Here is a 14,541-nt window from a genome sequence, read left to right as displayed (position 1 = left end):
GTGACGAGGAGGTGTATCGTGTGACGAGGAGGTGTATCGTGTGACGAGGAGGTGTATCGTGTGACGAGGAGGTGTATCGTGTGACGAGGAGGTGTATCGTGTGACGAGGAGGTGTATCGTGTGACGAGGAGGTGTATAGTGTGACGAGGAGGTGTATCGTGTGACGAGGAGGTGTATCGTGTGACGAGGAGGTGTATCGTGTGACGAGGAGGTGTATCGTGTGACGAAGAGGTGTATCGTGTGACGAGGAGGTGTATCGTGTGACGAGGAGGTGTATCGTGTGACGAGGAGGTGTATCGTGTGACGAGGAGGTGTATCGTGTGACGAGGAGGTGTATCGTGTGACGAGGAGGTGTATCGTGTGACGAGGAGGTGTATCGTGTGACGAGGAGGTGTATCGTGTGACGAGGAGGTGTATTGTGTGACGAGGAGGTGTATTGTGTGAAGAGGAGGTGTATCGTGTGACGAGGAGGTGTATCGTGTGACGAGGAGGTGTATCGTGTGACGAGGAGGTGTATTGTGTGACGAGGAGGTGTATCGTGTGACGAGGAGGTGTATCGTGTGACGAGGAGGTGTATCGTGTGACGAGGAGGTGTATCGTGTGACGAGGAGGTGTATCGTGTGACGAGGAGGTGTATCGTGTGACGAGGAGGTGTATTGTGGGATGAGGAGGTGTATCGTGTGACGAGGAGGTGTATTGTGTGACGAGGAGGTGTATTGTGTGACGAGGAGGTGTATCGTGTGACGAGGAGGTGTATCGTGTGACGAGGAGGTGTATCGTGTGACGAGGAGGTGTATCGTGTGACGAGGAGGTGTATTGTGTGACGAGGAGGTGTATTGTGTGACGAGGAGGTGTATTGTGTGACGAGGAGGTGTATTGTGTGACGAGGAGGTGTATCGTGTGACGAGGAGGTGTATCGTGTGACGAGGAGGTGTATTGTGGGATGAGGAGGTGTATCGTGTGACGAGGAGGTGTATCGTGTGATGAGGAGGTGTATCGTGTGACGAGGAGGTGTATCGTGTGACGAGGAGGTGTATCGTGTGACGAGGAGGTGTATCGTGGGACCTGGCGGTGTTTGAAGGTTTGGAATGGGTAGCAGGGGGACTGAAGCGTTTTGCCAGAATATTATGAGATTATTTGGGTGTGATGGGATTGATCAGGACAGGATGCTCTCTGATGAGATATGATGGGATAGGATGAGATATGATGAGGTGATTGGGTATCACGGAGTGCACTGTTCTTGTATCAGAGTACGATGCTCTATGACGGATTATGATGGGATATGATGGGATATGATGGGATATGATGGGATATGATGCTCTATGATGGGATATGATCGGATATGATGGGATACGATGGGATACGATGGGATTTGATGCTCCATGATGGGATATGATGCTCTATGATGGGATATGATCGGATACAATGGGATACGATGCTCTATGATGGGTTATGATGCTCTATGATGGGATATGATGCTCTATGATGGGATATGATCGGATACAATGGGATACGATGCTCTATGATGGGTTATGATGCTCTATGATGGGATATGATGCTCTATGATGGGATATGATGCTCTGTGATGGGAAACGATGAGATATGATGGGATATGATGGGATATGATGCTCTATGATGGGATACGATGCTCTGTGATGGGATGCAATGCTCTATGATGGGATACGATGGGATATGATTGGATACGATGGGATATGATGGGATACGATGCTCTGTGATGGGATACGATGCTCTATGATGGGATATGATGGGATATGATGCTCTATGATGGGATACGATACTCTCTGATGGGATATGATGGGATATGATGCTCTGTGATGGGATACGATGCTCTCTGATGGGATATGATGCTCTATGATGGGATACGATGCTCTGTGATGGGATATGATGGGTATACGATGCTCTGTGATGGGATACGATGCTCTATGTTGGGATATGATACTCTGTGATGGGATACGATGCTCTATGATGGGATATGATGGGATATGATGGGATACGATGCTCTATGATGGGATATGATACTCTGTGATGGGATACGATGCTCTATGATGGGATATGATGGGATACGATGCTCTATGTTGGGATATGATGGGATACGATGCTCGATGATGGGATATGATGGGATATGATGCTCTATGTTGGGATATGATGGGATACGATGCTCAATGATGGGATATGATGGGATATGATGCTCTATGTTGGGATATGATGGGATACGATGCTCTATGTTGGGATATGATGGGATATGATGGGATACAATGCTCGATGATGGGATATTATGAGATATGATGGGATATGATGAGGTCTTTGGGTATCACGGAGTACACTGTCCTTGTATCAGTGTACGATGCTCTATGTTGGGATATGATGTGATATGATGGGATACGATGCTCTATGATGGGATATGATGCTCTATGATGGGATATGATGCTCTATGATGGGATGTGATGGGATACGATGGGATACGATGGGATACGATGGGATACGATGCTCTATGATGGGATATGATGGGATACGATGGGATACGATGCTCTATGTTCGAATATGATGCTCTATGATGGGATGTGATGGGATATGATGCTCTATGATGGGATGTGATGGGATATGATGCTATGTGATGGGATATGATGGGATGTGATGGGATATGATGGGATACGATGGGATACGATGCACTATGTTGGGATATGATGCTCTATGATGGGATGTGATGGGATACGATGCTTGATGATGGGATATGATGGAATATGATGGGATACGATGCTTGATGATGGGATATGATGGAATATGATGGGATATGATGGAACATGATGCTCTATGTTGGGATACGATGCTCTATGTTGGGATATGATGGGATACGATGGGATACGATGGGATACGATGCACGATGATGGGATATGATGAGGTGATTGGGTATCACAGAGTACACTGCCCTTGTATCAGAGTATGATGCTCTATGTTGGGATATGATGGGATATGATGGGATTCGATGCTCGATGATGGGATATGATGGGATATGATGCTCTATGATGGGATATGATGGGATACGATGGGGTACGATGCTCTATGTTGGGATATGTTGGGATATGATAGGGTACGATGGGGTACGATGGGATACGATGCTCTATGTTGGGATATGATGGGATATGATGGGGTACGATGGGGTACGATGCTCTATGTTGGGATATGTTGGGATATGATAGGGTACGATGGGGTACGATGGGATACGATGCTCTATGTTGGGATATGTTGGGATATGATAGGGTACGATGGGGTACGATGGGATACGATGCTCTATGTTGGGATATGATGGGATATGATGGGGTACGATGGGGTACGATGGGGTACGATGCTCTATGTTGGGATATGTTGGGATATGATAGGGTACGATGGGGTACGATGGGATACGATGCTCTATGTTGGGATATGATGGGATATGATGGGGTACGATGGGGTACGATGGGGTACGATGCTCTATGTTGGGATATGATGGGATATGATGAGATATGTTGGGATATGATGGGATATGATGGGGTACGATGGGGTACGATGGGATACGATGCTCGATGTTGGGATATGATGGGATATGATGGGGTACGATGGGGTACACTGCTCTTGTATCCGTACCAGGTGCAGTTATGGACATCATGCTGTGCCTCACTCTGTTTGTAATATCGAATTGACTGTTCTATTTCAGGCTTATACAAGCGTTGCCAAAACACCTCTGATTCTGCGAGAAAATCTGAAGATTGCCTCCCTGATGAACACCATTGTCTTCCACACAAAGATGCTGGACGGTTTGGATGGCCTAATGGAGGAGACAGCTGACCTCACCCCCTTCTGGTTCGTACTGGAGAAACACAGACAGACAGACACTGCTGACTATAAACCTGCTCCCTGGGCCCGAGCTCCCTGCGCGGTGTTAGCCCCTAGAACGAGAGGGAGCCTGTCATCTTCTAGCTCTTCCTACTGCAGTGCATGGAGCAGGGTTTCCACACATTTTACTACAGCTGCATTACTGATGTTCTCTTGTCTCAGCCACAGAGATTTCAGAACAGAAAATTAGGACGCCCTGAGTGAGAGAAGATCTTGCTGTCCGAAGGGGTGAGGGGAAGGGTTGACATGGGAATGTTCAGAGATTTAAAACCTGGAGCAGGCCACTGAGGGAAACAACCTCAGGCCATCAAGCTCATCTTTTCCAAACTGGAAACCAACGAATGGTTAATGAAGAGTGCCTGTGCCTGAGAGAGAAGAGAGAGGGAAGGAGAAAGAGTGAGAGGGTGAGATCAAGCCTATTGCATGTCTGAAACTGTGTTGAGAGAGAGAGAGAGAGAGAGAGGAGAAAGGATGACGGGAAAAGATGAGAGGGTGAGGGGTCAGAGAGTAAGGGAGTGACAGGAGGGGGTGACAAAGAGATATGGGAGGCAGGGAGGGCCTGAGAACATGATTCTCTTGCATTATTGGCTGTTGCTACCCAAGCCCTGTTCACCTGGTACAGTATAACCTGAGCCCTGTTCACCTGGTACAGTATAACCTGAGTCCTGTTCACCTGGTACAGTATAACCTGAGTCCTGTTCACCTGGTACAGTATAACCTGAGCCCTGTTCACCTGGTACAGTATAACCTGAGCCCTGTTCACCTGGTACAGTATAACCTGAGCCCTGTTCACCTGGTACAGTATAACCTGAGCCCTGTTCACCTGGTACAGTATAACCTGAGTCCTGTTCACCTGGTACAGTATAACCTGAGCCCTGTTCACCTGGTACAGTATAACCTGAGTCCTGTTCACCTGGTACAGTATAACCTGAGTCCTGTTCACCTGGTACAGTATAACCTGAGCCCTGTTCACCTGGTACAGTATAACCTGAGCCCTGTTCACCTGGTACAGTATAACCTGAGCCCTGTTCACCTGGTACAGTATAACCTGAGCTCTGTTCACCTGGTACAGTATAACCTGAGCCCTGTTCACCTGGTACAGTATAACCTGAGTCCTGTTCACCTGGTACAGTATAACCTGAGCCCTGTTCACCTGGTACAGTACAACCTGAGTCCTGTTCACCTGGTACAGTATAACCTGAGTCCTGTTCACCTGGTACAGTATAACCTGAGTCCTGTTCACCTGGTACAGTATAACCTGAGCCCTGTTCACCTGGTACAGTATAACCTGAGCCCTGCTCACCTGGTACAGTATAACCTGAGCCCTGTTCACCTGGTACAGTATAACCTGAGCCCTGTTCACCTGGTACAGTATAACCTGAGCCCTGTTCACCTGGTACAGTATAACCTGAGCCCTGTTCACCTGGTACAGTATAACCTGAGTCCTGTTCACCTGGTACAGTATAACCTGAGCCCTGTTCACCTGGTACAGTATAACCTGAGCCCTGTTCACCTGGTACAGTATAACCTGAGCCCTGTTCACCTGGTACAGTACAACCTGAGTCCTGTTCACCTGGTACAGTATAACCTGAGCCCTGTTCACCTGGTACAGTATAACCTGAGTCCTGTTCACCTGGTACAGTATAACCTGAGCCCTGTTCACCTGGTACAGTATAACCTGAGTCCTGTTCACCTGGTACAGTATAACCTGAGCCCTGTTCACCTGGTACAGTATAACCTGAGCCCTGTTCACCTGGTACAGTATAACCTGAGTCCTGTTCACCTGGTACAGTATAACCTGAGCCCTGTTCACCTGGTACAGTATAACCTGAGCCCTGTTCACCTGGTACAGTACAACCTGAGTCCTGTTCACCTGGTACAGTATAACCTGAGCCCTGTTCACCTGGTACAGTATAACCTGAGCCCTGTTCACCTGGTACAGTATAACCGGAGTCCTGTTCACCTGGTACAGTATAACCTGAGTCCTGTTCACCTGGTACAGTATAACCTGAGTCCTGTTCACCTGGTACAGTATAACCTGAGCCCTGTTCACCTGGTACAGTATAACCTGAGCCCTGTTCACCTGGTACAGTACAACCAGAGTCCTGTTCACCTGGTACAGTATAACCTGAGCCCTGTTCACCTGGTACAGTATAACCTGAGCCCTGTTCACCTGGTACAGTATAACCTGAGTCCTGTTCACCTGGTACAGTATAACCTGAGTTCTGTTCACCTGGTACAGTATAACCTGAGCCCTGTTCACCTGGTACAGTATAACCTGAGCCCTGTTCACCTGGTACAGTATAACCTGAGTCCTGTTCACCTGGTACAGTATAACCTGAGCCCTGTTCACCTGGTACAGTATAACCTGAGCCCTGTTCACCTGGTACAGTATAACCTGAGCCCTGTTCACCTGGTACAGTATAACCTGAGTCCTGTTCACCTGGTACAGTATAACCTGAGCCCTGTTCACCTGGTACAGTACAACCTGAGTCCTGTTCACCTGGTACAGTATAACCTGAGCCCTGTTCACCTGGTACAGTATAACCTGAGCCCTGTTCACCTGGTACAGTATAACCTGAGCCCTGTTCACCTGGTACAATATAACCTGAGCCCTGTTCACCTGGTACAGTATAACCTGAGCCCTGTTCACCTGGTACAGTATAACCTGAGCCCTGTTCACCTGGTACAGTATAACCTGAGCCCTGTTCACCTGGTACAGTACAACCTGAGTCCTGTTCACCTGGTACAGTACAACCTGAGTCCTGGTCACCTGGTACAGTATAACCTGAGCCCTGTTCACCTGGTACAGTATAACCTGAGCCCTGTTCACCTGGTACAGTATAACCTGAGCCCTGTTCACCTGGTACAGTATAACCTGAGTCCTGTTCACCTGGTACAGTATAACCTGAGCCCTGTTCACCTGGTACAGTATAACCTGAGCCCTGTTCACCTGGTACAGTATAACCTGAGTCCTGTTCACCTGGTACAGTATAACCTGAGCCCTGTTCACCTGGTACAGTATAACCTGAGCCCTGTTCACCTGGTACAGTACAACCTGAGTCCTGTTCACCTGGTACAGTACAACCTGAGTCCTGGTCACCTGGTACAGTATAACCTGAGCCCTGTTCACCTGGTACAGTATAACCTGAGCCCTGTTCACCTGGTACAGTATAACCTGAGTCCTGTTCACCTGGTACAGTATAACCTGTGCCCTGTTCACCTGGTACAGTATAACCTGAGTCCTGTTCACCTGGTACAGTATAACCTGAGTCCTGTTCACCTGGTACAGTATAACCTGAGTCCTGTTCACCTGGTACAGTATAACCTGTCCCCTGTTCACCTGGTACAGTATAACCTGAGTCCTGTTCACCTGGTACAGTATAACCTGAGCCCTGTTCACCTGGTACAGTACAACCTGAGTCCTGTTCACCTGGTACAGTATAACCTGAGCCCTGTTCACCTGGTACAGTATAACCTGAGCCCTGTTCACCTGGTACAGTATAACCTGAGCCCTGTTCACCTGGTACAGTATAACCTGAGTCCTGTTCACCTGGTACAGTACAACCTGAGCCCTGTTCACCTGGTACAGTATAACCTGAGTCCTGTTCACCTGGTACAGTATAACCTGAGTCCTGTTCACCTGGTACAGTATAACCTGAGCCCTGTTCACCTGGTACAGTATAACCTGAGTCCTGTTCACCTGGTACAGTACAACCTGAGCCCTGTTCACCTGGTACAGTATAACCTGAGTCCTGTTCACCTGGTACAGTATAACCTGAGCCCTGTTCACCTGGTACAGTATAACCTGAGCCCTGTTCACCTGGTACAGTACAACCTGAGTCCTGTTCACCTGGTACAGTACAACCTGTGCCCTGTTCACCTGCTACAGTATAACCTGAGTCCTGTTCACCTGGTACAGTATAACCTGAGCCCTGTTCACCTGGTACAGTATAACCTGAGCCCTGTTCACCTGGTACAGTATAACCTGAGCCCTGTTCACCTGGTACAGTATAAACTGAGTCCTGTTCACCTGGTACAGTATAACCTGAGCCATGTTCACCTGGTACAGTATAACCTGAGCCCTGTTCACCTGGTACAGTATAACCTGAGTCCTGTTCACCTGGTACAGTATAACCTGAGTCCTGTTCAACTGGTACAGTATAACCTGAGCCCTGTTCACCTGGTGCAGTATAACCTGAGCCCTGTTCACCTGGTACAGTATAACCTGAGTCCTGTTCACCTAGTACAGTATAACCTGAGTCCTGTTCACCTGGTACAGTATAACCTGAGCCATGTTCACCTAGTACAGTATAACCTGAGCCCTGTTCACCTAGTACAGTATAACCTGAGCCCTGTTCACCTGGTACAGTATAACCTGAGCCCTGTTCACCTGGTACAGTATAACCTGAGCCCTGTTCACCTGGTACAGTATAAACTGAGTCCTGTTCACCTGGAACAGTATAACCTGAGCCATGTTCACCTGGTACAGTATAACCTGAGCCCTGTTCACCTGGTACAGTATAACCTGAGTCCTGTTCACCTGGTACAATATAACCTGAGTCCTGTTCACCTGGTACAGTATAACCTGAGCCCTGTTCACCTGGTACAGTACAACCTGAGTCCTGTTCACCTGGTACAGTATAACCTGAGCCCTGTTCACCTGGTACAGTATAACCTGAGCCCTGTTCACCTGGTACAGTATAACCTGAGCCCTGTTCACCTGGTACAATATAACCTGAGCCCTGTTCACCTGGTACAGTATAACCTGAGCCCTGTTCACCTGGTACAGTATAACCTGAGCCCTGTTCACCTGGTACAGTACAACCTGAGTCCTGTTCACCTGGTACAGTACAACCTGAGTCCTGGTCACCTGGTACAGTATAACCTGAGCCCTGTTCACCTGGTACAGTATAACCTGAGCCCTGTTCACCTGGTACAGTATAACCTGAGCCCTGTTCACCTGGTACAGTATAACCTGAGCCCTGTTCACCTGGTACAGTATAACCTGAGTCCTGTTCACCTGGTACAGTATAACCTGAGCCCTGTTCACCTGGTACAGTATAACCTGAGCCCTGTTCACCTGGTACAGTATAACCTGAGTCCTGTTCACCTGGTACAGTATAACCTGAGCCCTGTTCACCTGGTACAGTATAACCTGAGCCCTGTTCACCTGGTACAGTACAACCTGAGTCCTGTTCACCTGGTACAGTACAACCTGAGTCCTGGTCACCTGGTACAGTATAACCTGAGCCCTGTTCACCTGGTACAGTATAACCTGAGCCCTGTTCACCTGGTACAGTATAACCTGAGTCCTGTTCACCTGGTACAGTATAACCTGTGCCCTGTTCACCTGGTACAGTATAACCTGTGCCCTGTTCACCTGGTACAGTATAACCTGAGTCCTGTTCACCTGGTACAGTATAACCTGAGTCCTGTTCACCTGGTACAGTATAACCTGAGTCCTGTTCACCTGGTACAGTATAACCTGTCCCCTGTTCACCTGGTACAGTATAACCTGAGTCCTGTTCACCTGGTACAGTATAACCTGAGCCCTGTTCACCTGGTACAGTACAACCTGAGTCCTGTTCACCTGGTACAGTATAACCTGAGCCCTGTTCACCTGGTACAGTATAACCTGAGCCCTGTTCACCTGGTACAGTATAACCTGAGCCCTGTTCACCTGGTACAGTATAACCTGAGTCCTGTTCACCTGGTACAGTACAACCTGAGCCCTGTTCACCTGGTACAGTATAACCTGAGTCCTGTTCACCTGGTACAGTATAACCTGAGTCCTGTTCACCTGGTACAGTATAACCTGAGCCCTGTTCACCTGGTACAGTATAACCTGAGTCCTGTTCACCTGGTACAGTACAACCTGAGCCCTGTTCACCTGGTACAGTATAACCTGAGTCCTGTTCACCTGGTACAGTATAACCTGAGCCCTGTTCACCTGGTACAGTATAACCTGAGCCCTGTTCACCTGGTACAGTACAACCTGAGTCCTGTTCACCTGGTACTGTACAACCTGTGCCCTGTTCACCTGCTACAGTATAACCTGAGTCCTGTTCACCTGGTACAGTATAACCTGAGCCCTGTTCACCTGGTACAGTATAACCTGAGCCCTGTTCACCTGGTACAGTATAACCTGAGCCCTGTTCACCTGGTACAGTATAAACTGAGTCCTGTTCACCTGGTACAGTATAACCTGAGCCATGTTCACCTGGTACAGTATAACCTGAGCCCTGTTCACCTGGTACAGTATAACCTGAGTCCTGTTCACCTGGTACAGTATAACCTGAGTCCTGTTCAACTGGTACAGTATAACCTGAGCCCTGTTCACCTGGTGCAGTATAACCTGAGCCCTGTTCACCTGGTACAGTATAACCTGAGTCCTGTTCACCTAGTACAGTATAACCTGAGTCCTGTTCACCTGGTACAGTATAACCTGAGTCCTGTTCACCTAGTACAGTATAACCTGAGCCCTGTTCACCTAGTACAGTATAACCTGAGCCCTGTTCACCTGGTACAGTATAACCTGAGCCCTGTTCACCTGGTACAGTATAACCTGAGCCCTGTTCACCTGGTACAGTATAAACTGAGTCCTGTTCACCTGGTACAGTATAACCTGAGCCATGTTCACCTGGTACAGTATAACCTGAGCCCTGTTCACCTGGTACAGTATAACCTGAGTCCTGTTCACCTGGTACAGTATAACCTGAGTCCTGTTCAACTGGTACAGTATAACCTGAGCCCTGTTCACCTGGTGCAGTATAACCTGAGCCCTGTTCACCTGGTACAGTATAACCTGAGTCCTGTTCACCTAGTACAGTATAACCTGAGTCCTGTTCACCTGGTACAGTATAACCTGAGCATTGTTCACCTAGTACAGTATAACCTGAGCCCTGTTCACCTAGTACAGTATAACCTGAGCCCTGTTCACCTGGTACAGTATAACCTGAGCCCTGTTCACCTGGTACAGTATAACCTGAGCCCTGTTCACCTGGTACAGTATAACCTGAGTCCTGTTCACCTGGTACAGTATAACCTGAGTCCTGTTCACCTGGTACAGTATAACCTGAGCCCTGTTCACCTGGTACAGTATAACCTGAGCCCTGTTCACCTGGTACAGTATAACCTGAGCCCTGTTCACCTGGTACAGTATAACCTGAGCCCTGTTCACCTGGTACAGTATAACCTGAGCCCTGTTCACCTGGTACAGTATAAACTGAGTCCTGTTCACCTGGTACAGTATAACCTGAGCCCTGTTCACCTGGTACAGTATAACCTGAGCCCTGTTCACCTGGTACAGTATAACCTGAGCCCTGTTCACCTGGTACAGTATAAACTGAGTCCTGTTCACCTGGTACAGTATAACCTGAGCCCTGTTCACCTGGTACAGTATAACCTGAGCCCTGTTCACCTGGTACAGTTTCACATGCCCCCAATTGAAACTCCTTGACTCATTCAGCATTTCTCTGCTGTCCTCCTGAACTTCCTCTCCCTCCAATACCGTTTCCTCCCTGTTGTCACTTCCTGCTTTCCAAAACCTCATTAAAACCTCTCTCTTTGTAACTCCCCCCCACTGGCCCCCGACCCTAACCATCTCCATCTTACCCTTTCTCCCTCTTTGTTGGTGTCCTCAATGAGTCAGCCCTTTGAGATGTGTCTCTGTACATGAGGAGTGAGATCGATCGATAATCATCCTTGTTAACTGGAGCGACTGATCATGTGAATAAAGTGTGGATATTGTAGACTCACCCAATGTCCTCCTGGGTTCTTGGCCCTTGCATGTTCTGACACGTGTACCTCCTTTTTGTGGCAGTTTCTACCCACGTTTGTTCGAGAAGATATTTTTGCAAAACGCAGAGGACCCCACGCAGCTGCAGTACCTGATTGCCTTTCCGCTGATTTGCTCCCATTTCTCAAACTGTGTCCATGAGATGTGCCCTGAGGAGGTGAGTCCCTTGGCTGCCTGTGCCACCTACCTGTGCTGCTCGCTTCTGATACACTTGCTCACTTCAAAGTAGTTTCTCTTAATCCAGGCGATTCAATGAAGGAGCTGTGTTATCGCCTCCACCCTGCACAACAATCCAATCACTGGATAGAAACATAAAATTACAAAGGGATATTGATAGATTAGGTGAATGGGCAAAACTGTGGCAAATGGAATTCAATGTAGACAAATGTGAGGTCATCCACTTTGGATCAAAAAAGGATAGAACAGGGTACTTTCTAAATGGTAAAAAGTTAAAAACAGTGGATGTCCAAAGGGACTTAGGGGTTCAGGTACATCGATCATTGAAGTGTCATGAACAGGTGCAGAAAATAATCAATAAGGCTAATGGAATGCTGGCCTTTGTATCGAGAGGACTGGAGTACAAGGGGGCAGAAGTTATGCTGCAGCTATACAAAACCCTGGTTAGACCGCACCTGGAGTACTGTGAGCAGTTCTGGGCACCGCACCTTCGGAAGGACATAATGGCCTTGGAGGGAGTGCAACGTAGGTTTACTGGAATGATACTCGGACTTCAAGGGTTAAGTTACGAGGAGAGATTACACAAATTGGGGTTGTATTCTCTGGAGTTTCGAAGGTTAAGGGGTGATCTGATCGAAGTTTATAAGATATTAAGGGGAACGTATAGGGTGGATAGAGAGAAACTATTTCCGCTGGTTGGGGATTCTAGGAGTAGGGGGCACAGTCTAAAAATTAGAGCCAGACCTTTCAGGAGTGAGATTAGGAAACATTTCTACACACAAAGGGTGGTAGAAGTTTGGAACTCTCTTCCGCAAACGGCAATTGATACTAGCTCAATTGCTAAATTTAAATCTGAGATGGATAGCTTTATGGCAACCAAAGGTATTAAGGGATATGGGCCAAAGGCAGGTATATGGAGTTAGATCACAGATCAGCCATGATCTTATCAAATGGCGGAGCAGGCTTGAGGGGCCGATTGGCCTACTCCTGCTCCTATTTCTTATGTTCTTATGTTCTTATACAATATGCACCTGGTTCACCCAATCCCACCTCTTACCGTGTTTGACACTGTCCCACTTTTTAGGAGTTAATCTCTGAGAATTGTGTGTGTTTCCTCTCCCTCAACATTTAATCTCAAATATGGACAACTGTGCTGACTCCCATTGAGTGAACTGAACCTCGAACCGGGGTGATCCTGTGTTCTACAACTCCCCCCAGTCACCAAAATCAGTACAGCTGATCTTTCCAGAGCAACCGATGACCCTCTCATCCTGGCATCTAACTGTCTCTGAGGGATATGGTTGGAGGGCAGAATCGACCCTATAAGAAAGGGCCAGGCTTATGTCCTTTGTTGAATATAGAAACAGGCCCATGTCAGCTCTAAACATGACCTCTATGCAACTCTATGCATATTGTATAAGAACATAAGAACATAAGAAATAGGAGCAGGAGTAGGCCAATCGGCCCCTCGAGCCTGCTCCCCCATTCAATAAGATCATGGCTGATCTGATCCTAACCTCAAATCTAAATTCATGTCCAATTTCCTGCCCGCTGCCCGTAACCCCAAATTCCCTTTACTTCTAGGAAACTGTCTATTTCTGTTTTAAATTTATTTAATGATGTAGCTTCCACAGCTTCCTGGGGCAGCAAATTCCACAGACCTACCACCCTCTGAGTGAAGAAGTTTCTCCTCATCTCAGTTTTGAAAGAGCAGCCCCTTATTCTAAGATTATGCCCCCTAGTTCTAGTTTCACCCATCCTTGGGAACATCCTTACCGCATCCACCCGATCAAGCCCCTTCACAATCTTATATGTTTCAATAAGATCGCCTCTCATTCATCTGAACTCCAATGAGTAGAGTCCCAATCTACTCAACCTCTCCTCATATGTCCGCCCCCTCATCCCCGGGATTAACCGAGTGAACCTTCTTTGTACTGCCTCGAGAGCAAGTATGTCTTTTCTTAAGTGTGGACACCAAAACTGTATGCAGTATTCCAGGTGCGGTCTCACCAATACCTTATCTAACTGCGATGTGGAGATGCCAGTGATGGACTGGGGTTGACAATTGTAAACAATTTTACAACACCAAGTTATAGTCCAGCAAATTTAAAATAAAATTGCTGGACTATAACTTGGTGTTGTAAAATTGTTTACAATTATATAACTGCAGCAATACCTCCCTGTTTTTATATTCTATCCCCCTAGCAATAAAAGCCAACATTGCGTTGGCCTTCGATGGAATTCCCTCTTGCCAGTGTCACTGGCACACATGAAACGCAGGCTATCAGCACTGAATTCGATTGGGGATCTGTCTGGTTGTCACTGGCTCTGGCCTGTTGCTTTGATGCAGTTGCCGATGGGAGTGTTGTCTCTTTCCATGCAGTACACTGTCCTCCAGAATCGAAGCGTTGGCTTGTGCAGCAATTTTCTGGATGAAATCACCAAACACGCCAGCATCTGTATGATCGAGCTGTGCTTCGAGCAACGGAACCTCAGTGAGAAGGTGAGTGAGGCAGATCGGTAACCGTCTCTCGCTCCCTTGACGGTGATTCTGCGGAGTCGTACTGACGCACGCCTCCCTGGCTCGTTTCTCTGCAGCTCCTGCCCAAGTACACTGCTCAAACCATTAGCAAAGCCGTCAACAAGAAACGCAAGAAGCTGGCCAGCAAGAA

At 47.7% G+C, this 14,541-nt stretch overlaps 1 protein-coding gene across 1 annotated transcript in view; it reads left to right on the top strand.

The window, feature by feature from the left end:
- LOC137311304 (nck-associated protein 1-like) overlaps nt 1-14,536 on the top strand; it is a gene marked incomplete at its 3' end in the record, with an annotated part of 322,061 nt that extends 307,525 nt beyond the window's left edge. Inside the window, exons 12-15 of the mRNA XM_067978594.1 lie at nt 3,713-3,858; nt 11,717-11,849; nt 14,253-14,372; nt 14,468-14,536. Of these exons, the coding sequence (XP_067834695.1) occupies nt 3,713-3,858; nt 11,717-11,849; nt 14,253-14,372; nt 14,468-14,536 (468 nt within the window). The remainder of the gene's footprint in view (nt 1-3,712; nt 3,859-11,716; nt 11,850-14,252; nt 14,373-14,467) is intronic.
- Nucleotides 14,537-14,541: the final 5 nt, after the last annotated feature.

Source organism: Heptranchias perlo, unplaced genomic scaffold (assembly GCF_035084215.1).
Source record: "Heptranchias perlo isolate sHepPer1 unplaced genomic scaffold, sHepPer1.hap1 HAP1_SCAFFOLD_323, whole genome shotgun sequence".
NCBI lineage: Eukaryota > Metazoa > Chordata > Chondrichthyes > Hexanchiformes > Hexanchidae > Heptranchias > Heptranchias perlo.
The sequence above is the reverse complement of the archived record's forward strand: the minus strand, read 5'-3'. Positions and strand labels throughout refer to the sequence as shown.